This window comes from Brassica napus, chromosome A5, assembly GCF_020379485.1.
Source record: "Brassica napus cultivar Da-Ae chromosome A5, Da-Ae, whole genome shotgun sequence".
Lineage (NCBI taxonomy): Eukaryota > Viridiplantae > Streptophyta > Magnoliopsida > Brassicales > Brassicaceae > Brassica > Brassica napus.
The window spans coordinates 13388282-13414816 of NC_063438.1; the positions used below are offsets into that span (position 1 = coordinate 13388282).

The 26535-nt window shown below is 37.0% G+C and overlaps 4 protein-coding genes, 1 long non-coding RNA gene and 1 pseudogene across 5 annotated transcripts; 3 read left to right on the plus strand and 3 right to left on the minus strand.

Annotated features, from left to right (window-relative positions):
* Positions 1-251: 251 nt before the first annotated feature.
* Positions 252-5513, minus strand: LOC106363735 (annotated as a pseudogene).
* A 12526-nt stretch (positions 5514-18039) lies between these two features.
* On the plus strand, positions 18040-18612 carry LOC106365242 (uncharacterized protein At4g04775-like). The gene is made up of 2 exons (XM_013804690.2): positions 18040-18228; positions 18325-18612. The coding sequence occupies exons 1-2, from the start codon at positions 18040-18042 to the stop codon at positions 18610-18612; spliced, it is 477 nt and encodes a 158-aa protein (XP_013660144.1).
* Positions 18613-18967: 355 nt separating this feature from the next.
* On the minus strand, positions 18968-20402 carry LOC106365241. The gene is made up of 4 exons (XM_022691899.1): positions 20247-20402; positions 19741-20155; positions 19149-19666; positions 18968-19096 (listed from the first exon to the last, which is right to left on the minus strand). The coding sequence occupies exons 1-4, from the start codon at positions 20400-20402 to the stop codon at positions 18968-18970; spliced, it is 1218 nt and encodes a 405-aa protein (XP_022547620.1).
* A 421-nt stretch (positions 20403-20823) lies between these two features.
* On the plus strand, positions 20824-22258 carry LOC106365240. Its single transcript, XM_022691898.2, has 4 exons — positions 20824-20979; positions 21071-21485; positions 21560-22077; positions 22130-22258. The coding sequence occupies exons 1-4, from the start codon at positions 20824-20826 to the stop codon at positions 22256-22258; spliced, it is 1218 nt and encodes a 405-aa protein (XP_022547619.1).
* A 355-nt stretch (positions 22259-22613) lies between these two features.
* Positions 22614-23186, minus strand: LOC106365239 (uncharacterized protein At4g04775-like). The gene is made up of 2 exons (XM_013804686.2): positions 22998-23186; positions 22614-22901 (listed from the first exon to the last, which is right to left on the minus strand). Exons 1-2 carry the CDS (start codon positions 23184-23186, stop codon positions 22614-22616), a joined length of 477 nt encoding a protein of 158 aa, XP_013660140.1.
* Positions 23187-24043: 857 nt separating this feature from the next.
* On the plus strand, positions 24044-26331 carry LOC125609555. The gene is made up of 4 exons (XR_007339775.1): positions 24044-24683; positions 24834-25649; positions 25739-25890; positions 25976-26331. It is a non-coding gene; the product is annotated as an uncharacterized LOC125609555 (long non-coding RNA).
* Positions 26332-26535: the final 204 nt, after the last annotated feature.

The window sequence follows — 26535 nt, forward strand, 5'->3', positions numbered from 1 at the left end:
AAAGTCTTATCCCAGAAGACTTACAAATGCCCCATAAGACTTCCATGTGTTATATTCGTAAAAGTACATTCTGTTTTTTTCGTTTGGTCATAAAGAGTTACTTGTAATTTCACTAGCCTCTTGTGTTAGTTTTTGCATTTGATTCAAGTTGGGATATATATTTATGTTTAAAATTAAGTTATGGATCATATTTGTCAATTTCCCCTAAAAACAAATGGAATAATGACAGTTAAAGGAATAAAATGAATAGAATTATAAATATTTATGTAACATGAACTGTAGTTTTTTTTTTACAGGAATATAGTGGTATGGAAACAAAATTATTTTTTTGTTCTTTTTGTTTTTCACTGGAAATGTCATGGTTATATATACTATTAAAACTTAGGTTTCTGAACGTACGGAACCAAAAACAAGAACTTAAGAGTTAAGACAAACGAGAACCCAAGACAGCACATGGCTTACTTGTGCCTTCTTGACACAGAAAAACATTAATTTAAATTAAACAAAAGTTTTTAATTAATACTCTTTCCGTTTCAAAATAGATGATGTCTTAGAAAGTTTTTTTATGTTTCAAAATAGATGAAGTTTTCATATTTTAATGTACCTTTTAATTTTATCAAAAACTGTGTAACCAATCATATTTTGCAGTCTCTTTTGTGATCAGTTGAACAATTTTTAATTTATATTTTAATGATATTTTTTAAATAAAAAAAATAAGTTTCTTAATAGTTTTGTCACATCCTAAAACTTCATGTATTTTGAAACAGAGGAAGTATAATACTATAATTTTATTTTTCATTCTTTCTATTCCACCTATCTGTGAGACATTTTGTTTCTAAATGTTTTCTTTAACTTTATTTATTTTTTCATTCAAAAAATTTTATTCAAAAAATGTACATCGACTTGCAACCTTAGCCTTTGTAAATCTTCGGTTGGCCAGGTTTCACTTTCTTTCAGAATTTTGATCATGAAGAAATCTTAAGCTTCGTTGTTGTGCTCTTCAGGTTCACAGTTTGGATATGGAGAGTAGAGATAGAGTTAAGGAAGCTCATGAAAATCTTATCGCCTGTCAAAACCAGTTACTTTCCAATCCATGTGAGTCCTTGGCCAACAGCGATCATCTATTTATCAACTGCAGCTTTGCTACTGAGCTCTGGGGACTTGTTCTTCAGAGCCTCTCCAAGACTTATCCTCAGTTTCAAACATGGAATGACCTTATATCTGGCTCCTAAACCATAACTGCTCGACCAGGAGACTCTACCTTCGAAAAGTTTTTGTCCAAACAACAATCCACTGCATCTGGCGTGAAAGAAATCACAGGAAACATGAAGTTCCTCTTTCAAATTTAGCTTTGGTTTTCAAACTGATTGACTGTGTGGTTAGGGACTTAGCTTTCTATTAGCGCGAAGACATAAGAAGGATGCAACCTTCTTTTGTCTATATTCTCTAATAGCTAACTCTGATGTTTAGTTAGTCATTATTAGTATCTCAAGCTGCTTCTCCCTGGTTTTCATTTTTTGGCCATAGAAGCATTTCAAAAGACGGTTGGATATGAGTAAATATGTAAACTACTCCTTTTTTGTATTATATACATCAAACATTCTTTGGAGAGTGCATGTGCCCTCATTTTTATCCAAACATACACCAAATTACTTTTTAATATACACTAACAACAGAATCATATGCTGAGAGAAAGTCAAATTTACTTTTTGCAACAGTTTTGAGTTTTGAGATCATGACTGAAGAATTTGAACCGACCGGTTTTGGTATAATCTGGATCAAACCTAAATGAACCAACAAACACATACACTGCTGAATACTCAAAAGAAGCAATATATGCAGAGGCAGCAAGAAGCATTTGTCACAATCACAAAACAACTAAGATTGTGTCCCTATGTATAACAAAAGAAAGGGACCCTGCTCTCATAAACAAAAGAGAACACACAAGTGTTCATATCATTCATCTTCTTTCACTTCCTGCATCTCCAAGCAGATACTGAGTATAGAGGTCGACCTTGCCAACAAATCACTGCACACCCGCTCTCTTCTTTGATCATATACCCATCAAAACCATAGCCTTGAAGCAACCTCCTAGCCTGCAACATGGCATAATAGCTAAGAGGAACATTCCCGAAACCAGCCAAATCAATCCTCTGGCTCTATTCTCAAGCTTCTCATGTCTTTCTCTTCTCTCAGATCCCTCACACGCTATGATGTTCTTGATCTCCTCTCCAAATTGCATCTTCTCCACTTTGATCCTATCTTGAGATGTTCTTGGAATTTTATTTTCCAAGCAATCAAACAATGCTGCGTACGTGTAGAGTGATTCCAATAGTCTCTCCATCAATGTTGAGCCGTTGTGGTCTGAGTCTTGCTCAGTGACCACCATAATATTTGGAGACAAACCCTAAATAGCATTGAGGAATCTATCGATCTTTCCTGAATTAGAAAGAGGCAAAGATGAGGCCGAGTCACCACTCAGGCTGCAACTGAAGAACCGAACTGACGGCTAAGGCCTCTCCTGTCTTAACACGCAGCTGATCTACGTCTAAACTGAAAGGGGATATAGAGTTTCTCTGCTTCCTCGATGAGTCTATGAGCCATTTGATCAAGCACTTCCTTGTGGTGATGAACGCCAGTGATTCTCAAATGCGGTGGACCTTCAGGCCTGGAGTTATAAGCTTGAATCAAAGCAAGCCATTGATCAGGCTCTGAAGCGTCGAGATCAACCACATAGAACCATCTTCTCTCCCTCCATAGCCTCGAGTATAGCTCGGTTAGTGAGCAAGTAAGAGAGTTTGAGTATAGCCAGGGAACATATCAAAGAACAGTCTCCTGACATGAACCTCCTCGGAGACATTGTTAGTCCTTGTCTGAGTTGCGTTGAGGGCCTTGTAGAGACCAGGCCACGACTTGAGGATTCTGTTAGCGAGCGCTTCGGTGAAGTAAGCTGGTCGAGAGCTGCGGGATATTAAATTTTAGTATTTGATTCGATTCACCTGAATTTTAAAGATATCTGTGATCTCTGATCCGCTCCACCCGATTCGATTCGATCCGATCCATAACTTTTTGGATATTCGGTGTTTCGAATATCCGAAAAAATCTGGATATTTTAACGGATATCCGATTCAATCCATAAAAATAATTAATTTTTTTTAAATTAAAAATATAAATAAAAAGAGAAAAATATGATAAATTAATAGTATTTCATTACAAATATATAAAAGCTACATATGTTATTTAAAAAATTATAACTAAATAATTAATTTAGTGAATACCAATATTATAAAACTTATAAGAGATATAATGTATAATTTTATTTACATGTATGTATTTGTGATTTGCTTCGTCTTTGGCGGATATTGAATTTTAGTATTTGATTCGATTCGTAAAGTTATGGATATCCGAATTTTTGTGATCGAATCGAAACGAATAACGGATCGACTCAAATTTTACCGATATTTTGCCTACCCCTACTATTTGAATAGGCACATATAATCAACAACAACAAAAACCCCGCATGTAGTTTTCTTGAAATCTTTTTTTTTTCTTGAAATTTTCGTAAGTTGATTTCCCTATTTGTATTAGATTGTGATTCTTGGTTTATTTATTTTCTAATTGATGATTCCTGATTGAGAGAAATTATAAAGAATACTTTGGATCAAGAAAGAAGTTTTTTTCTTCAAATATATATTAATATTATTCAAATCATCCCGAAAGGGCTTCTTACAACACATTTTTTTTAACAACGATTCAACCAAAAGATCGGTACAACCAAGGCATGGTAGCTTTGATTCCTTGAACTATAAGAAGTTCAATTAACCTATTTTTCATTACACATTTTTGAACCTCAATTTTTATGAATATTTTTCTGGACATGAGGTGGATTTGGAATCATGACTTTTTTTTAATAATGAAAACCAAAAGTTATTAATTACTTTGGTAATATATGATTCTGAGAAAACGAACAGGCCCTAACAAAGACAAAACGTAACACAAAACCAATCTCTTTTGTTTTTGTTGTCTTGCTAGAAAAAAAATAATTAATTAATATTTATAAATTTGAGATGAGGTCTTGAGTCTTGGGTTCTCTTCAAATGTTCATTGTATTTTCATAACTTTTCATTTGTCCTTTTCTTTTCTTTTGAATGCCCACTTTTTTAGTCTTTTCATATCTCTCTCTCTATTTGTTTTTACATAAAACAAATTTTAAACTAAAGACCACTGACCAAAATTTTTTTTATAAAAATGAAAATAATTTTACTATTTAAACTTATGATCCGACGAATAGTTGAATAGTTAAACAGTAAATTGAAATCTAAACTAGTGGAGTCAATTTTTTGGGTTAGATTGGAAAAGTGGAGTGAACTTTATCATAGTATAGGTTGTGATTCGCAAAATCAAATTAAAGAAAGTGAATATTTGAGAACACAAATATACGTGAGTATAAAAGATGAGTGAAGAAGTGGTGTTGAGGCTAGGTTATCGAAAGAAGAAAAAGGTATAGTCAATTCAGGGAAAAAGGATTTTAGGGTTGACAAGGGATTATGACGTGTATAACAAGCAACACCATCGGTTGTCTTGAATTGATAGGGTAGTTAGAAATTGGTCAGTCGTGATACACGTGTGTAGTCATGTAAACTTGATTGAACAGGACGATTGAGTTTGTTCAAATGATTTTTTAATAAAAAAATTTGTTGAAATATTTGTTTTGAGCATATCCTCGTTTTAGGTATTCATTTGGTATCAGAGTGAACAAACTCTGCAATACTGGAAAATCGACTACATGTTGAGATTTTGGGAAGAACATGGATAACTCAGATCTGTCAGGAAATGACCCTAAGCCAGAAGAGAAAGTGATGTGATCTTGGCAACCAAAGGAACTAATGCAACTAAGGAAATAGAACAATTTGTACCAGAAGTTAAGGAGGTCAAAGATAAAACCATAAATCAGCATGAATAGATGCAATCAAGTGGATGTGACTTTGTAGATGCAACTGAGTGGATGCAAACCCATGGATGCACCTGAGTGGATGCTTTATTCCGATAATCAGAAAGAAGACCCATTGGTTATTGAGGAAATAAAAGACAAGGACTTAAATGTACCACTTGGTCACTTAAATATACTACTTGGTCAACTTTTTCTAAACTCGTTTATTGTCTTTACATATTTTCCGTATTTATTTGGTCACTTGCCATTGGCTCTCGCAGAGAATCCAGAACCTCTAGGAAAGTTACGCTTTCTTGACTTTCCTTATTTTGACAAAAATCGACAGTGCGAATTTCGGTTCCCACAATCTGTTCTCATAGAACTGATCTGGCATGTTGTAATCAGCTAATGTCCTCGGTCTAGCAGCCTCTTCTACAGCTTGAGCAGCTGTAATATCAGTATCAGTATCATGGATTACATCCCCCTGATCATCTATCTTCTGACATGCTGCATTACGCAGATGATCCTCCTGATCATGCAGGTTTCCAGTCGCGTCCTGAATCAGAACTGTAGTCGCCACCATGTCTCGCGGATCGATGTTCGATGTGGAATGTGTCGGGTGGGTATGGGCAGTCGACGGAAGAGTAGTCTCAGTCGACGGTGGAAGGCGAGTGTCGGTCGACGTACGGATGTTGTTGTCGATCGATGCAGTGCGTTTTTCTTTACATATTGAGCGTTCTAAACGTGCAGGATCTGAAAAGAGAAGTGTTTGTTCCTTGTTCCTTCTGGTAGTGCTGGGCATACACCTGAAAAGAAAAAAAATTATCAGTTTTTGCAAAAAACAAAAACCTAGACTAAACCTAACTAAATTTGATCTCATGACAATCGAAGCTCCCCGGCAACATCGCCAAATTTGATATCACTCAAATTACCGTATAAGTGATTTGTACTCTCAAATAAGAGGTCAAGTTGCAGTACTTAGGGATCGAATTCACGGGGAGCTAAGGCACACAATAGATTTACTTGTTATGTGGTTAAGCTAGGCAAACATGTTTAAATGTAAATAGCGGGGTTGTGAACAAGTAATTGTTCGGGTTTTTAAGACAGATATGGAAGGCGTTAGACTTAGGGTTTCTATTCAGACAATCAGGATTATAGAGATATAGAGTCTAAGCATGTATTGGATATTCTAGAACTCAAACAATAAGAATAGTCGATCAACTTTCGTATATTTAGACTATCTATCGCTGGATCTAAGACCTCAGCTATCGCTTGTTGGTCTTGAGAAAGTGTGCATCGATACCAACACCAGGTTATCGATCGACACACCTTTCAGCCCGTCAATCGATGCAACTATTGAATTTCGATCGACGTACCTTCAAGGGAGCTTTAATGCACGGGTTTGACGTGTTCACTAAGTTAAAGTAAATCAGCTTCCGCTTGTTTCCAGCAATCCTAGCACAATATAAACTAATTCAGACAGAGAACCAAGCTTCTGCTTGCGCCCTAATATCTATAGGAAAGGTCCTAGTTAGCTAGTCTAGAACACATGCATTAATAACAGTTTAATTGATGGGTATCCTAAGACTCATCAATTCTATATTTTGGACTAATCTCTCATGAATATCTGAACCCTAAATCTAACAAAGAGAACTACTTAGACATAGCTAAGCAATTCATAACAAAGAAGTAAGAGAACTGCATAATAGAATAGAGTAAGAAAACTTGGAGTTCCAATCACAAATTTCTGAAGGATCTTCTCTCCAAACCTAAGACTCTTAAGTATTTTTCTGTATTAAAAGTATGAAGTATGAAAGCGTGTGTTGCCTAAAACAATTGCAGAGCATATAAATATTAAGTTAATCTGGTAATTCTTGTGGGACATGGACTTAAAGTTGGCTGGAAGCAAATATGGCCTTTGTGCGCTTCGCCATCGATCGACAATACAGGGTGTTTGTCGATCGATTATCATCTTCTATCATTGATCGCTAGGTTGTCCAATGGTCAACTACGTGTCTTTATCATTTTATCTCCAAAATGCACCAAAATCACCACTTTCCTCCAAATCACTGAAAAACCTGAAAACATACTAAAAGGACTCCAAAACAACTATAGTGTATTTAAAAACACCTATATACCATGGCTAAAAATGGGTAAAATCCATGGTATATCAACACTAAGTAAGATCCAATAAGCTGTTTACAATCTTACAATTTGTACATAATTATACATTCAAAAAGAAACAATCTTCTTTGCCATAGATACGCCGAAGTTCCCAAACGCTGGTTGGAATGATTCTGAACGAAGACATAAAAAAACTGGGGGGTTTAGGAAGTCATAAGAAAATGCAAAATACATGAAGATGAAAAAGCTTTCTGGTTGATAATAGTGCCAAATATAATTTGATCCACATCAAACAACATAGTTTATGGAGTGATCCTAGGTTCCTGAACTCTCTGATAAATCTTCTCTGAAAGTAAATATGATTGTTTGGATGCTTTGTTTTACATCCGGCATGATTCTCAAATGCATACACATTAAGCCCCATGATTGAATTAAAGTCTAACCACATTATTAATCAGTCCGGGTTCCTCCAAACAAATGTTCACTAACCTTTGTGGAATCGCATGCTTGACATCTCATAGTGAATCTGCTCCTTTGAGACTTCTCGAAGCTCCTACTTCTAGATTGTTTCTATGCAATTACAAATTATTTAACAAAAATGGAAAGCTTTAAAATAGGTTGAGCTGAGACAATTAGGTTTTACCTCACGTGAGAGAGCAACAAACTTCACATGAACACCATCGAGTATACCACCAGTTCAAAGAGGAGAATCAAAATTATACCTGAATTTCAGATAGATTTTTTGGGAGAAGCCACAAGAACCAGAAAGAATTTCAACAATGTCCTTCAAACCATAATCTCAAGAATGATGATGATCTGCAAAAATCTATCGAACAACAATCATAACAATTTTTGTAACATCTACAAAAGAGTCTCACACTATCTTTCTCTATAATGGCAAAGTTTCAGACATAATAAACTCACATGTCTGATCACATTATTGAGACCAAGACATAGCCCACTATGGTGAATCATAGTTTATATTGGACGGTTAATTAATAGAACACAATTTATAGAAATCAATATAATGATTTCATATTCATATAAAAATATAATCATATATTTATAATTATTAATCTCTTATAATGTCCATATATGCTTTATAAATAATTAGGCTTTGAAGATTAGCCGAATTATATTGAACATAACATGTGAGAACTTTGATTAAAAGTTGTTTTGCAATTAAATAAAATAATTAAGTGAATAAGGTAATTCTATGATTGAAAAGAATTATAAGATGGATTTTGGGTTCATTAATTGTATAATATGTATTACTATTTAGAGATAAAATAAATATTTGGCAAAAAATAAGTAAAAAATTAGGAAAACATTAGCAAAAATTAGGAAAACATTAGCAAAAAATTAGTGAAAAACAAAATAATAACAAAAAATAAGAATAGGCTGAAGAAAATGTATAATATATGTAGGAGAAGTAAATATGATATTTACATATATAATTTCATAAACATTTGTTATGACTAATTTCATAAACATTTGTTATGACTAAATATGTTACGTTGCATCGCTCCAATGGGGCTTGGTTCGGGTTTCCTGCTTTGAAAATCATTGATGTATCACATAACGATTTCCACGGTACCTTACCATCTGATTACTTCCTCAACTGGACTGCAATATAATCCATGAATGGGGATAATTCTACACAACCGGAATACATCAATGTTATCTTCAACTACGTTTCTGTTATGTTGGTGAGTAAAGGAGTATCAATGGAAATGGAATGTATCGTCACAATCTACACAGTCATTGATTTTTCTGGAAACATAATCCATGGACTTGTTCCTGAATCCATTGGTCTCTTGAAGGGAATCTATGTTCTCAATCTGTCAAGAAATGCTTTCATAGGACACATCCCATTGTCTTTGGAAAACCTTACTGCACTGGAATCACTGGACCTATCTCAAAACAAGCTTTCAAGTGAGATCCCTCCACAGCTAGGGGACCTCTCGTCTCTTGAGTGGATCAATGTTTCATATAACCAGCTTCTAGGTTCAATACCACAAGGTACACAGTTCCAGCGACAAAATTGCTCTTCCTATGAGGGAAACCCTGGACTTTTTGGTCCTTCCCTTAAGCCTGTTTGTGGAGATCCAACATCGCCAGAAACTTAACCACCAGTGCCCGAAGAAGAAGAAGACGAAGACGAAGAAGAAGAATAAGTGGAAAGGTTGATTTGGGCAGTGGCATGGTTCGGCTTTGCACCTGGAATTGTAATAGGAGTAACCATCGGATACATCCTGAAGAATCTTGGCAGAAGAAGGCACTGAAGCACTCGTTAGCGTCATCCATCTCATTGTTGTTCTGTTCAATAAAGTTATTGCATTTTAGTATCATGGTATTTTTGTTGTATTGCAAGAACACTAGTGATATACAAAACTTTATCTATAATATTTGAATTAGCAAAATAAGAATCATGTCTACAGCTCTCCCTAACTTGATCAGAGCTTGGCTCAGCCGCCACTAAAGTCGAACTGTTATGACACAAGAAACAGAACAAGAGCCCCACGATTTCAAATTCCCCAGAGAATTCAGCACAAAGCAGAACCTACTGAGCATAAAAGAACCCTAAAACAATGAAGAAAATTTTAATAAGCAATTGAAAATAGAAACTCGAAACCTTTGGATTTCAAATAAACAAAACACTGTGACCTGACCCTAAACGATTAGGAATAGGATGATTACTTATGCGAAATAGATTTACTAAAACAAATATGCTCAGAAGTCTTGTCGTGTAGTGGTTATCACGTCAGTTACGCCTTCTGTGTGTCCTCGGTTTGAACTCAGCTGGGGTACTTTTTCACTTGTTTATTACAAAATAATATAGTCATTGCATGGTTCCGAACCCAGGTTAGCAGTGCAGATCAAAATAAACTTACCATTGTGCTAGAAAGAACATGTTTTCAGTTTGTGAAAAATCTGATATAAGTCATCAATCTTAAATAAACTTATCGTTGTGCTAGAAAGAACATGTTCTTAGCTCATTTCTGGTGGAGTAGTGGGAGTAACAAAATAAAAGGTATTCATTTGTATTCATGGGACAAAGTTTGTACACATAAATAAGAGGGATGCCTGAGTTTTAGGGATCTTCAAGACTTTAATACCGCTTTATTGGCAAAACAATTATGGCGCTTGATAGATAAACCATAATGTTTATTTTCAAAGGTTTACATAGGTAAATATTTCGACTTACTAATCCTCTAGATGAACACTGATCTTATTCATCTTCTTATGGATGGAGAAGCATCTGTTCAACTAGACCTCTCGTTAAAAAAGGGCTAATCAAAAGAGTAGGATCTGGGCAATGAATCTCCCTATGGAATGATCCCTGGACTCCTGCTCCTCGCCCGAGGTCAGCATTGCTAAAAAATCAAATTCAATTTTTAAATCAGTCTCTTAAGGTGGAAGATCTCATCAATCCGATTGATCAGTCCTGGAATGTGGATCTGCTTAATGCATATATTCATCCATACGATGTGAAGATCATTCGAGTTTAGCAGGACACAGAGGCCGGATATGTATGGTTGGATGTTCATGGAGTCTGGTGAATACTCGGTTAAATCAGGTTTTAGGATTGAATCCTTATATCCATATAGGGGCCCAAGGATGATAACTTATGGACCAAATATTAAACCGCTATTGGCGTTTTCATGGAAACTTAAATGTTCTCTGAAACTAAGGCACTTTGTTTGGCAAGTATTATTTGGGACTTTGCCAGTATCAAAGAATCTGAGGGCACGTGGCATAGAGTGCAATCTCCGGTGTAGTATTTGTGGAGCAGAGGAGGAAACTATCAACCATGTCCTCTTTGAATGTCCACCAGCATTACAAACTTGGGCTTTATCTAGGATCCCTTCCCCTCCCGGGATATTCCCATCCTCTTTGGTTTTCACTAGTTTAGACTATCTCTTTTGGAGGCTTCCGAAGGAGGTAGATTCTGATTGTTTTCCATGGATTAAGTGGTATATATGGAAGAATATAAATAATAAAATTTATCAGAATTAGAATGGGAATCCTTAGGAAATCTTGCGCAAAGCGGAAGTTGAAGGAACACTTTGGGCTGAGGCGCAATTATTGGTGCAGGAACATCATGGGCATTTCCAGCCAGATACTAGTTGGCTACCAATGGGGTTTACCAGAGTTTGCTATGTCGATGGGCGTGGAGGGAGCAAGATGTTTTCACCGGACAGGGTTGGTACTGTCAAAAGATGGATTCATAGGACATAATGATAATCTTCGACGATGCCTATCGCCTTTACATGCGGCATGTGAAGCATTCATTTTGGCTATGGACTATATGAAGACCCTGGAGTTCTCAGACGTAGAATTTGCGATGGATTGTTCTTTTATGGTGAAGATGGTGTCATCACTTGATGAGTGGCCAGCGTTTGCTACACAAATGGAAAAAATTTGTCGCAGTAAGACTTTCTTCCCTAGCTTCAAGATCAGATATATTCCAAGGGCATAAAACATAATGGCAGACAAGCTTCCACGTGGTGCGAGGAGTTCTCTTTCAGCTATGTTATATGTGGATTATCTACCTCCGGTTTGGCTTTCTGAACCGGTGGTTTCTTAGTAGAGTAACTTTTGCTGTCAAAAAAAAATTATTGTCAAAAAGTTTGTTAGTGAAATGTTTATTCAACAACTTATTCTCAAACGAAAAGAGTTATCGATTGATGGATTCTTCATGATTCTTTATGTTTATAATAAATATCTTCAAAAAATTAATATAATTTCTATAAATGTGTACAAAATTCCTTCTGCATTTTAATGAAAAATAAGTTTCACCAAAAACTGTTAAGATTCAAAATTTTGCTCATCATTAGAACAATGAAAAATCTATATACTCTTAATTTTATTCTTCTGATAATAAAAAAAAAATTATCTTTTTACAAACAAAATTAAAATTTTGACAGTAAAATTATGAAACATAATCCAATTAGGACTATATTAATAGTTTCGAAAAGTGACATAATTATCAAAACAATATTATAAAAGTTCTTTAATTATTCAATAAATCATTATTAAACTAATGATATGTTTACTAACTATCTTTATATATAAAGAATAGTTTGTTCACTCCAGAGCGCTCCAAGCTGGAGCTCACTAATTCGGAGGCTGTCGAGCCGACATGTGGCCACTTTAACAAAAACGCAGCGGTTCATTAAACATCTGTCATCATGGGACAACGAGGTTAATATTTTTGCCTCGCTATCATAGCTCCAAGTTCCTTTCTTTCTATTAAACTATCTTAGACATTAATATGCCTAATACAAGTTCTTTTGTTCTTTACTTTGTTTTTTCTTGGTTTCAGGTGTTTCAGTTTCTTGGTAAATTGGTCCATCGTTGCTGTTACCAATGCATTTAAGAAGGCACACATCGCTTAGCTTCTAGAGGATGCATGATTGGTCACAACATTTGCATCTGAGTAATGTTTTACAATCTCCTCTTGAATTTATTTTGTTTCTCCCATGTTCTCTCAGTTTAATTCACTTTAAATATAAGCAAGCATATGTCCTACTTAATCAAAAATGAGATTTGTTTTGACTGCTAATCATTCATATATTTATTGTCATAATCAAATATTATTTGCTTCCAATACCTATGATTGCTCGAAGTCTTGTGAAACATGCAACATTGCGATATCAATTAGTTGGCTTCCTAATATTTAAGTTTGGGGGAAGCCCTAATTTTCTCTCTACCACCCCCACCCTCTCCCAGCCGTCAAACAAAACAAAAGTCGATTTAACTCCGGCGTCCGGCGCGTGCGAGCGCTTCCGGCACCGGAGGCACCGTCTTTCTCCCTTTTCCTCTTTTTTTTTGGTTTGCTTCACCATCGCCTTCACCATTGCTTCCGTCTTGCGTGAGTTCTCTGTCTTTGGAGAATATTCCGGCTAAGGCTTTGCTTGCGGGGAGGCTCGATTTCGGCTCGGTTCTACTGGTGTTGGAGGCTCAGCACGGAGGTAAAGGGGTTTGCGGTTGGTGGAGTCGGCGTTTAGGGTTTGTGAGTGGGCGTTTTTACTTTGGTTCCGCTTGAAGAGGTTGCAGCGCGTGGAGGAGGAGACTACGCTTTCGGCTCAGATCTGGCTTGTGGGTTCGCAGATCTACAATGACTTAGATCTTCCGTGGAGTGGAATTGACTGTTGGTGGGTGTTTCGTCTTGTTTTCTCGGTGAATCGCCTCCTCTAAGTCAAATTCATGAATGTCTCGGAGTTATTCGTTTGCTCGAGTGCGCGCTTAGCCTTCGACGCCGGCGTGTGTTGGGTCTAAAGGTGGTGGCGCGTGGAGGCTTGTGGTGTTGTGGTTCGTTGTTGTCGTCTATGGCAGCCTCATATAACACCATTGGTCCCCTTTCATTTAGTCTTTGCTTCCTGGAATCTGTTTTGGACATCACCACCGGAGCTTAGTAGACAAGCTTCTAAGTGGGTCGAGCTCGTGTTCTTTTCTTGGGCTGTCTCCGTTACTACCGGTCTCAGCATCTCGACAGCAATCTATTACCCTCTTTCGGTTCTCGCAGAGGGCGTACGGCATTGGAGGTTGTGGGTTCGGTTGGTCAGTGAACTTTGCGACTCCTTGGTGGTACTGTACGGAGGGTTAGCATTTCCCAGGAGCGTATCTGTCTCTAATCTCATTGTTCAGGTCTTGTGAGCTCAGTCCGAGCTGTATTCAGCGGCTTTCTCTGGCCCGGTTTCTTGCTGTTCAGTTGGCAGTTGTATATATGGAATAATCAGGAGTAGTTCTTCTTTGGGATGCGTTTTGGTTCCAACCTAGAAGGTCCGCTACGGGTTCTCCGTTGTGGGTGCACGAGAGGAGTATAGAAGTTGGTCTTGTCAACCACGTCTATCTTTCTTGGTGGTGTCGCGTACTGAGCGGGTCGGCTTCAGAGGCTTGATCTTGGGCTGTCTCTTCTCCACCTTTCAAGGTGGTGCCTGCTCTCTTTGTCTTTTTGGTATTGGTCTTTGGCGTGTGGCGATCCTTGGAGGCTGTCCTGTTCGTATAATGCTCCTCAAGTTGATGCGGGTGATGGACCTCTAGTGTGGCTGTCTGTTCGGGTTAGCGGATGCTCGGGAAGTCTTCAGCGAGCTGTTCTTGGTCGAGCTAAATCTTTAAGAGCGGATCATCGGGGAGGCCAAAATTACCGGGTTCTGACTCTCGATATAACTATGGCTCTTCCTTTTGCGGCAAGCTGTAAGTGCGGATCGGGTGAGGCCCCTGGGTTGCAGTTATTACTTGTTGTGTTTGTTTTTGTTTACACTTGATCGAGTTACTGTTTAGATTTGTTTTCTTTTCTTCTGCTTCTTGTTACCATTGTATTTCTGTCAAAAATCTGAAAATTGGTAATAAAATCTTTACATTTTTACCAAAAAAAAAAAAAGTCTTGTGAAACACTTAGAAAGTTCCACAACTTTAAGAGTTTAGCGTATACACACATGAGATTTTTGGAAGTGCCACAAATGACATAACTTTTGGCCTATCAGTAACTATATTTTCTTTATCAAATTTGAAAGTCAAAGACTTAGATTGATCATTAGCCAAAAAAAAAATCAATCATTTGCCATATTCCTTGGCAGTCATTATAAATTATGTTAAAAAAATAAGAAGAATAAAGAGCAATTAAAGGAATAACGCTTCGTGAATGGACCAGGCCATAATGTCTCTTCTTAATATTGTTTAAGAAAAAAAAGAGATCTTTGGCTTACACCATTAGAGCCTTCAGGTTAATAAGTTTTCCAGCCATACAGATCATAACTTAAAATTTACAACTGTGTTCACTGGATTTTATTCATCCACACCAAAAAAAATTGTGAGCATCAAAACGAGTGAAAGGATCCGATGAAGGCAAGTACCAATCAGATAACTGATAAAGATTTTTAGGAAAGCGATATTTACAACTATATTTAAATACCTACGATTCAGTGTGAAAGTTATGAACTCAATGGTTTTAAAACTAGGGTCGACGATCAATTTCTCCATGAGAATTATCTTATAGCATCAAATGTCTCTCAAACTATTGCTCCGTTCTATTATTCCCGAAAAAAGTTTTAAACCTATTTCTCCACAGAAAAATAAATAAATACCTATCTCTCCTTGAAATCAAAATGTGAAACCTATAAACCCATAAAATTGGTTTACTTTGGTTTAATGTACATAAGTTAAACCAAAATTTAATAAATATAACAATAAACCAATAAAAAATCAATTAACCAAAATTAAATCCCATCAACTAAAGTCATCGCCTGCTTCTCCTATCGTATGTACATGTTCATCGTTCTCTCGATCTTCTATAAGAAATTTACTGTTTTAGTTTTTGAGGAAAAACCGAAGAGCATGTGTCTCAGGAAATTTTATTATATAAACAAGCAAGCAACATGAGTTTACCACTTCGTCTCTTCTCAAATTTTTTTTTTTTTTGTGACTAATCTCTTTCTTTCAACCCATAATCTACTGAATATGGCAACAATTGCTAAGGAACTAGTATAATCTGATGGGTGTAATGAAAGAATTAATTGTCGTTTGGCATTTGCTACCATGTTTTTTCATACTCTGTTTTTTTTATCTTCACTCAGACAACTTTACGAGAATTGTGTAGGTCGGGTGCAAAAAATTTCCTTGTAGTGTTAACTACCATGAAAGAGAGACAATCTCCTTAACAGCCATCTGCTCGTCACAGGCTCTGTTGATGCCTCTCCGGTGTCGAACATGTCGACGAGCTCTGGTTTAGAGCTGTAATTCAAGTTCAACCATAGAGTTGTAGAAGCCGGAAAACCGGATCAAAAGAAACGATATAATATAAACGACGTTAAGGAAAATATACAGACAATTCAAAACCGTAACGGAAATGAGACCATGGAGTCGAGACAAATCTCTTTCTTTAACTCTTAATATTCGCTCCGTTAGTGCGACGGATGTGTACGAATAGGAGTCCCAGGATAAAACCATGATAGGTTATCACGCAGCACTCGTGAAGAACCTCTAACGAACTAATATTTCTACGAAATACTCTCTAGACTTACGCTATAGGATTTGCTGGTTTTTGTTGTGAAAAACGTAAAGAGAAATGAAGGAGGAGACAAGTTTATAAAGAAAAGAAGACGAGCCACTTTCCGTAACTGATGCCGCACGTGCGCACGTTGGCGGAAATCTCGCGAGGATCTCGGAGGTGAGGCGTTACGAAACTTCCTCCGCAAGATCTTTTCTCGTTTATACTTATCGTCAAGAAGAGAGACAGCGTGTTGTTTTTAAACGAACTACGTGTTGTTTAAAATAAGTCGTTTTTATCGGGCCAAAGGCCCGACACCCGAGCCGGCCGGACGGCGGCGGCGGAGCGCGCGTGGGGAGCTCTCTCTTCCTCTGAACCGTTTAACACATGGTATGTGTGAGTGCATATATATATAGCTCGACTCTTCTCTTCCTCCCCGATGTGGGACTTTGTAAGTTTCATTTCATTAACCACACATAAGTGGGCTATTAGGCACACAAGCCCAATCATTTGTTATTCACATATTTTAATTAAACCCAATTGGTTTAATTGATCCAACAAGAGTCGCGGACATGTGCGCCAGCGATAAGACAATTCTGCTCGAGCTCCTGATTGTGGGAGGATTGAAGCCATCAGCTGTTGACTTTGATTATTTGATGAGATAAACGAATGTGGGAGGAATCGGAGATGGAGGAGAGACCAATAAAATTGATTTTGGTTTAGGTTTAAAACCGGTATTCTGGTTCGTATTTATGGTTTTGTCACATGATATACCTAATACTGTTTAAACCAACATTCATGGGGGATTAGGTTTAAACCTTTTATTTCAGAGAGATATACAACGAGGAAAAAGTTTCAAAGAAATTTGATACTATACGAGAGTTCTCGTGTGACCCTTAAAACTAAGATAAAATTATGATTGGTTGTACATTTAAAAAAGTTTTGCATCAAAACTTATATAATTAAGATAAATGAATATTTAGATCATGGATCTGAATAGTTGGGATGTAGGTGCAGAAAATTTGTTGTAAGAATTTTGTTGGTAGATTTTAGGTTTTAGTGACGTAGTTGTAAATTTTTAATGCATAAAGATATTACAATTTTTAAACCAGTGTTTTAAGAAACAAATATATTTTAAAAGGATTGTATATTTAAAGGTAAGGGTCAATTAAATTACTAAGAGAATAATTGGAAACAAAATTTATAAAAAATATTAAGTGAAATAAACATCTTTACAATCCAACCAATCAAACACATATCTAAAATTTAATCAATTTTCTTTTCCATTTTTCTCTTTACCTTATATATAATTTCCAATAACAAAAATATCAGATATTTGGAATTTTGAATAACAGAAATAATAAATAACTGGAAATAATTTATAATTTTCTAGCTATTTATATTTTTATAATATATTATAATATTTATATATCAAAATAAACATACATACAAATATATAATAAAAACAAAATTTAAACAAAAACCCTGGTGTAGCCCGGGCCGACACAAATTTTAGAATATAAATGAAGATTATTTAAATTATTTGAAGAAAATCATGAAAACATTATATTTTTATTTAGTCCATATTTATCTTCATAAAATGTTATAGTTACTAAAGAATTTATTCTACAAGGGGAAGACGATCTATTTCCCCACGAGAAGTATGATATAGCACCAAATATCCACCAAAGTATGACCCCGTGCTATTTCTCCCCGAAAACAAAGTTCGAAACCTATTTCCCCACCATTTTTGGTTTACTCTCGATTTTTCTTAACCGAACATAAAATCTTGAATCTCATACAATAAACCGATGGAAACTAAACCAAGACCAAAAAAAAACCCGACCAAACATAGATCTGGATTATGACCGTAAACCGACCCGACATTAAAACTTAAAATACCCCCCGACAGAAGAAAATCTACCCCCAATTCTATTCCATCAAGAACCCTAAACGAGATCTGGTCTGCAATTGAAGCTTGGAGAAGAAAATGTCAGGTGGTTCGAGTACCGCGTCTGGAGCAACGTCGTCAGGGAGTTCTTCTCGTCGTCGAGGTGGATTCATCATGGGAATTCCGAAGAGATGCTGGTGTGGTGAGGAAATTCTTCCCTTGATGTCGAAATCCGACAACAACCCTAACCGAAGGTATTTTCGTTGTGCTTATGCTGCAAGAAAAAAGGTCAGTTTTATATAATTACTAAATTATTGTCTTGGGTTTGATATCGATGGAGAATAATAGTGGTACTGTTGTTGTATGTTTAAATTGATGTTGTAGCTTGAGAATGATAACCATGTCTTTAAATGGATTGATGAGGCATTGATTAATGAGGTTGAGACACTTGAAAGCAAGACAATGAGACTTGAACAAGAGTTAAGAGAGATAGGAAGAAAAGAGATTTTGGTGGCTGAAAGAGTTAAAATGGAGGTGGAGAAGGAGCTATTGGATAGAGTGGAAGAAGTCTTGGCTGAAGCAAAAAACAACATGAAGAAAATGATGATAATACCAATCATTGGATGTGTTGCTATTGTAGGTATCATGGGGCTCTATCATAGAGCATGGTGATTGTGTTGAAGAAGAATATGGTTTGGGATGTTTGTCCCTTTGTTTTAAGAGCTAAGGTTCTTGTGTTTTCTATGTAAGTCGGTTGTGTTTTGTTTCGGATATAATATAATGGTATTGATGTTATGAAAAACAATGTTTTCTATGTTAATTTTCATGCTTTTGAGACAGTGAGTTGAAAAGAAAGAGGCTTGAACACATAAAAAGGATACATTACGTTGGGTTGAACATAATATATGTTTTTTATACAACCATCATCCAACAAAAGCCGACATTTAAACTAGAAAACATGACCATCCAACAAAAGCCTAGAAACATGCCCATTTAACAAAAGTTGAGACTAAATAAGAGAGGACAACTAGCACATGTCTTCATAGCCGAGAATAACATGACATCCAGAATCAGCTGGAGAAGCAACCTGAGAAGCTTGTTGAGAAGGTGTCGAAGAAACTTGAGGTGGAGGACCTTGAGATGGCTGCAAAAGAACCTGATTAGTGGATGTAAATACAGAAGGATGAATCAAAATAATGAACACAAACCTGATTATTCTTGTGAAACCTAGAGTTATGATCAGCCACTCCACAAATTCCACAGTGCATGGTTCGTTTCTTGTGCTTTGGTTGTTTCTTGGTTGGAGATTCATTTACCCCTTTCTTCCTCTTCTTATCTGCTTTGGTTATCTTCTTCCTTCCAGGTTGTGGTGGCTCTGGAGGAATATGCACGTCTGGAGCATTTGTTGAAGGCCAATACATAGATCCTCTCACTGGAACTAGTCCTTCAGAATAGTTCTTCCTCCACATAGACGTGCGAAACCATTGACACACAAAGTTCTCTGGTGCAAGCTTCTTTTGAATCATCACTCCATAAGCATGCTCACAAGGGATCCCACAAATGTCAAACTTCAAGCATGTGCAAGTTCTCTTCTCCAAACTCACACGGTAAGTACAGTTGTTAAGCCTAGCTTCAAACATCCCATTGGTGCTTCTAGTTACTTTACATTCAGATGCTTGCTTATGCTCAGCCTTCAGAAATTCTATGACATAAGGTGTACAAACACCTATAAAAACAAGCATAAGAAACATATATACAAAATATAATATTAAAAAAACAACTTGAAAACTTTAAATTTACCTTTGTGACTGTGGGAAATAACTGAGCGTTTAGCAATACGAGCCATTGCGAGTCGCCTAATTGTCTCCAGCATTGGAACAAATGGCTTCTCTCTTGCATTTGATATCGTGTTATTGAAGGACTCGGTAGAGTTATTCTCCACATCTTCACAGTAACTGCCTAATTTGTAGAAGGCTCTACACCACGTTTTTGGTTTCATCTTCAGAACAGCTTCGTAAACCTCACTATCATAGTTTAAAATCCATTGCAAGCGCTGCAGGTACTCTGCTTCGTTGTAGCTGTGTGCCAAACTCCATAAATATGGCTTCATATCGTGTTTCTTCCCATATTTCTTCTTCAAATTTCCATAGATGTGTCTGACACACATTCTATGCTCTATCTCTGGTAGCTCCTGTTGAACCGCACTGATAAGTCCCTATACAGAAACATCAACATGTCTAACTCCTTGGCGAACAGTAAAAAAGCAGTAACATAAACAGAAAAAAGAGGTCCCAAAAAAGACAAACCTTTTGACGATCTGACACCAAGACAAAACCGTTGCCATCTTTCAAATCCAATTCATGCTTCACTTTTTTCACAAACCACAGCCAGTTCTCTGTATTTTCTACTTGGACAACACCCCAAGCTATAGGATAAATAGCATTATCCGCATCTCTTCCCATCGCAACCAATACCTGACCCTTGATTTTGTGTTTCATGAAGCAACCATCAACTCCTATCAATGGCCTACAAGTCTCCTTCCAAGTTCTTTTAATAACATCAAAGCAAACATAGAACCGATTAAACAGCTCCTTCCCCTCTTCATTAGTAAATGTATCAATCTCTACCGAGGAGTCTTTGTTCGAATGAATAAGCTCTGCTGCATAATCTCGGAGTCTTTGTTCAGCAGAGCTTATTCATTCGAACAAAGACTCCTCGGTAGAGATTGATACATTTACTAATGAAGAGGGGAAGGAGCTGTTTAATCGGTTCTATGTTTGCTTTGATGTTATTAAAAGAACTTGGAAGGAGACTTGTAGGCCATTGATAGGAGTTGATGGTTGCTTCATGAAACACAAAATCAAGGGTCAGGTATTGGTTGCGATGGGAAGAGATGCGGATAATGCTATTTATCCTATAGCTTGGGGTGTTGTCCAAGTAGAAAATACAGAGAACTGGCTGTGGTTTGTGAAAAAAGTGAAGCATGAATTGGATTTGAAAGATGGCAACGGTTTTGTCTTGGTGTCAGATCGTCAAAAGGTTTGTCTTTTTTGGGACCTCTTTTTTCTGTTTATGTTACTGCTTTTTTACTGTTCGCCAAGGAGTTAGACATGTTGATGTTTCTGTATAGGGACTTATCAGTGCGGTTCAACAGGAGCTACCAGAGATAGAGCATAGAATGTGTGTCAGACACATCTATGGAAATTTGAAGAAGAAATATGGGAAGAAACACGATATGAAGCCATATTTATGGAGTTTGGCACACAGCTACAACGAAGCAGAGTACCTGCAGCGCTTGCAATGGATTTTAAACTATGATAGTGAGGTTTACGAAGCTGTTCTGAAGATGAAACCAAAAACGTGGTGTAGAGCCTTCTACAAATTAGGCAGTTACTGTGAAGATGTGGAGAATAACTCTACCGAGTCCTTCAATAACACGATATCAAATGCAAGAGAGAAGCCATTTGTTCCAATGCTGGAGACAATTAGGCGACTCGCAATGGCTCGTATTGCTAAACGCTCAGTTATTTCCCACAGTCACAAAGGTAAATTTAAAGTTTTCAAGTTGTTTTTTTAATATTATATTTTGTATATATGTTTCTTATGCTTGTTTTTATAGGTGTTTGTACACCTTATGTCATAGAATTTCTGAAGGCTGAGCATAAGCAAGCATCTGAATGTAAAGTAACTAGAAGCACCAATGGGATGTTTGAAGCTAGGCTTAACAACTGTACTTACCGTGTGAGTTTGGAGAAGAGAACTTGCACATGCTTGAAGTTTGACATTTGTGGGATCCCTTGTGAGCATGTTTATGGAGTGATGATTCAAAAGAAGCTTGCACCAGAGAACTTTGTGTGTCAATGGTTTCGCACGTCTATGTGGAGGAAGAACTATTCTGAAGGACTAGTTCCGGTGAGAGGATCTATGTATTGGCCTTCAACAAATGCTCCAGACGTGCATATTCCTCCAGAGCCACCACAACCTGGAAGGAAGAAGATAACCAAAGCAGATAAGAAGAGGAAGAAAGGGGTAAATGAATCTCCAACCAAGAAACAACCAAAGCACAAGAAACGAACCATGCACTGTGGAATTTGTGGAGTGGCTGATCATAACTCTAGGTTTCACAAGAATAATCAGGTTTGTGTTCATTATTTTGATTCATCCTTCTGTATTTACATCCACTAATCAGGTTCTTTTGCAGCCATCTCAAGGTCCTCCACCTCAAGTTTCTTCGACACCTTCTCAACAAGCTTCTCAGGTTGCTTCTCCAGCTGATTCTGGATGTCATGTTATTCTCGGCTATGAAGACATGTGCTAGTTGTCCTCTCTTATTTAGTCTCAACTTTTGTTAAATGGGCATGTTTCTAGGCTTTTGTTGGATGGTCATGTTTTCTAGTTTAAATGTCGGCTTTTGTTGGATGATGGTTGTATAAAAAACATATATTATGTTCAACCCAACGTAATGTATCCTTTTTATGTGTTCAAGCCTCTTTCTTTTCAACTCACTGTCTCAAAAGCATGAAAATTAACATAGAAAACATTGTTTTTCATAACATCAATACCATTATATTATATCCGAAACAAAACACAACCGACTTACATAGAAAACACAAGAACCTTAGCTCTTAAAACAAAGGGACAAACATCCCAAACCATATTCTTCTTCAACACAATCACCATGCTCTATGATAGAGCCCCATGATACCTACAATAGCAACACATCCAATGATTGGTATTATCATCATTTTCTTCATGTTGTTTTTTGCTTCAGCCAAGACTTCTTCCACTCTATCCAATAGCTCCTTCTCCACCTCCATTTTAACTCTTTCAGCCACCAAAATCTCTTTTCTTCCTATCTCTCTTAACTCTTGTTCAAGTCTCATTGTCTTGCTTTCAAGTGTCTCAACCTCATTAATCAATGCCTCATCAATCCATTTAAAGACATGGTTATCATTCTCAAGCTACAACATCAATTTAAACATACAACAACAGTACCACTATTATTCTCCATCGATATCAAACCCAAGACAATAATTTAGTAATTATATAAAACTGACCTTTTTTCTTGCAGCATAAGCACAACGAAAATACCTTCGGTTAGGGTTGTTGTCGGATTTCGACATCAAGGGAAGAATTTCCTCACCACACCAGCATCTCTTCGGAATTCCCATGATGAATCCACCTCGACGACGAGAAGAACTCCCTGACGACGTTGCTCCAGACGCGGTACTCGAACCACCTGACATTTTCTTCTCCAAGCTTCAATTGCAGACCAGATCTCGTTTAGGGTTCTTGATGGAATAGAATTGGGGGTAGATTTTCTTCTGTCGGGGGGTATTTTAAGTTTTAATGTCGGGTCGGTTTACGGTCATAATCCAGATCTATGTTTGGTCGGGTTTTTTTTTGGTCTTGGTTTAGTTTCCATCGGTTTATTGTATGAGATTCAAGATTTTATGTTCGGTTAAGAAAAATCGAGAGTAAACCAAAAATGGTGGGGAAATAGGTTTCGAACTTTGTTTTCGGGGAGAAATAGCACGGGGTCATACTTTGGTGGATATTTGGTGCTATATCATACTTCTCGTTGGGAAATAGATCGTCTTCCCTATTTTGTTCCGTGTATTGTTAATGGGCTTCGATCTAATTGTTTGGTTTTATTTGGGCTGCAACATCTTCTATTTATTTGTGGGCTACGAGACACAATATTTGTCCTGTTAAAAAAAAAAGGGTAAAATATCGTCTTCTTCAATCGATTTCTTAAAATCCCATTAGGTTAAACTCCCATGGAGGTTCTAGGAGGTTTTCTGTATCAAATCTCTCTGTTGGTTTCCTTCATGTCGTTCCGTCTCCGATTCAACGCCTATGATATGTTACATGATTAAGTGGCTCATCGCCATTTACTGCCATCTTTACTCCTTGGACCCACACCATCTCATTCAATACTTCGTAACTCTCTCCAAGTCTGTGAAACTTTACCTATAAAAGGGCAGTCTTTGTTCCATAATCATCATCCTCACCAATCCTACAACAATCGAAACTTGGTTCTTAACGTCAAACGCGGTGGCGAGCTCATCGGTGTGGATATGCTGCTCCTCGACTCCAAGGTGATTCCGTTCTAAAAAAATCATGTTCGTCGTAGTGTTTGAACACGCGACGGCATTTACGATCATAGTTATCAAAAATATGTTCTCAAAGCAAACTGTTCTTTCGTTCGTATTTTTCCAAATCCGGTTGTTTTCAATTAACATTTTTTATTTTTGGGAAATGGTTTCGAATCCGGATGTTGATTAAGTTTTTTTTTTTAATAATTTTTTGCCCAGTTCTTAAAACTCATGTCCATCGTAGTCTTTTGAATTTGAACACACGGTGGCGTTAGGCTCATATATATCCAAAAAATGTTTGCAAAATTCAATTTTTCCTTTTTCGGAGATGGTTTCGAATCCTGTTTGTTGCTTATGTTTTTTTTTTTCATTTTCAGGCGACACTCATGCCAGGAAGTTCACCATCTCACCATCTACAGACGGTACTTAAAGGCGGGTTCTATGTTCTCTTTGAGCGGCTTTGATGTGTCACTAGGTGTAATCAAAATTTTAGTCGGTCGGACTCTCCTCTATTGATATGGTTGAGTGAATCAACCAGTTTTGATTAGTTAACCGAACCGGTTTCCCCAAATCCAGAAGAACACTTAAGGTTTCGAAATCAAAATCAGCTGCTTGGCCTAGCCAACACAAATACCCAGCTTCTAGGTAATCCACTTACTAGCAGTTTCTCACAGACTCACCATTGCAACCTTTAAGATCTTAAAATGTTAAATCCTTTTCAGGAATAATCGCTGAGCTCACATCTATAAAAAAATAAATGTTGAGCATTCCTTACACTGTTTTTTTCCCTCACAGTGATGTTTCTGGGACGTTGAGTATGTTTGACTAAGATGCTGTATCATTCCATAGCCACCTGGACGGCTAGCATAAGTCCCACAATAGTAAGAGGTACTCTGTCACATATTCTCTGTATTGATTAACTAAGATCCACCCTAATGCTTCTTGAAACACTTACAACACTATTGATTTGCAGGCGTCTGTTCCTGAATGCCACATCTGGGAGACAACTTTATTTTGACAAGGAGACTAATGCAGAGGAAACCTATTTTACAAGTAAGTATTTGGTAATTCTTTCACTTTTACGTCCAGATTTGGTTTGTTCTATGACTTATCCACTACATGCTCTGACGGGTTACTGTCCATCATTACACATCATCAGCTTCACTGCTGAGGGGTTAATCCAAGGTTGAGCCTGTGACCATAGCTGAACTAAACGAGTTTATCCTCACTCCCAGCCTCATGTTGTACAATAATCTTTAGTATGATTGTATTTTGCATGTGATTCTGTTAATGTAAAATGCAGAGGTTGAATTTGTCTGCCCCATGAAGGTCACTGGATTTAATATGGATAAAGGCTGGTGCTATGTCTCTTGCTCCAGATGTACAAAGAAGCTTCAGCGGACGGTCTCATCTTTTACTTGGCAACCTGCAGTAACACCAATGCAGTTGGTTTCCTTCGATATGTTGGACCCTAAAATGAGGTCCCATAGACACATTAGCAACTAACATACATTTTAAACATTTTATTTTATTTATCGTGTGGAAACAACTATTGCTGATGAGATTGCTGAAAGTCTATTTGTTGATTTCAATGGGAAAGTGCATATCTTGGTACGTGCCTACCGTAACACATATCATTATCCACCATTATCCTCAAATTATTGATTTATTCATTTGTAATTCATTGATTGGACACATAGGCTGGAGAAGGAGAAAATCCAGAGGACACACAGCTACCCCTTTTATTGCACAAATAGTTGGCAAGAGTAAGCAGCTACAATTTCGCTGCCAATCACCAAACCTTCACTATATCACGCATCTTGAACGAACGTGACCGTCTGCCACTCTCTGAGTTCGTTGCCCATATATGTTTTAAATTATATTCCATTCTGGTCCTTTTGTAGTATGGAAATAATGAAGAGTGACGGTCTTAACAGGATGGCAACGATGATCATGGCGATGATATGCCTGGGAATATCTCAGTGCTCACTAAGGTGGACACTGATGGTGACGACCGTGAGGAAGCGCCAACTATAGGAATTACTTCAACTGGTGTCCACACCAATAAGCCTCCCGCAACAGCAACTTCCAAGGTTGTCAAGAAGGCACGGGTCGCATAGGCGAAGATCATGAAGTCTCTCTACCCACTATTTTCTGTTTGAATAATGTTTCGGCATCAATTTTTAAAATATGTAGCATCTGGTAAAGTTTCTTTAAAATAAATAATTTCTTAACCATCTTATGAATTTAGTTTGACTTCAACATTTATACGAGTGATTTAAGTTTATGCAAACCTATGAATGTTTTCCCTTTCCCTCAGATCAAACTTTTAAGCAATGAAGAAACAAAGATGCGAGATTAATAAATACCAAAAAACTTAAACCACTTCGATTTTTTTTTTTTACTTCGAATATGTTTATGAGATTGATCTAGCAAACTCTACTTTAATATTTAACTAGATTTGAACCTGCACGTACATATATATATATATATATAT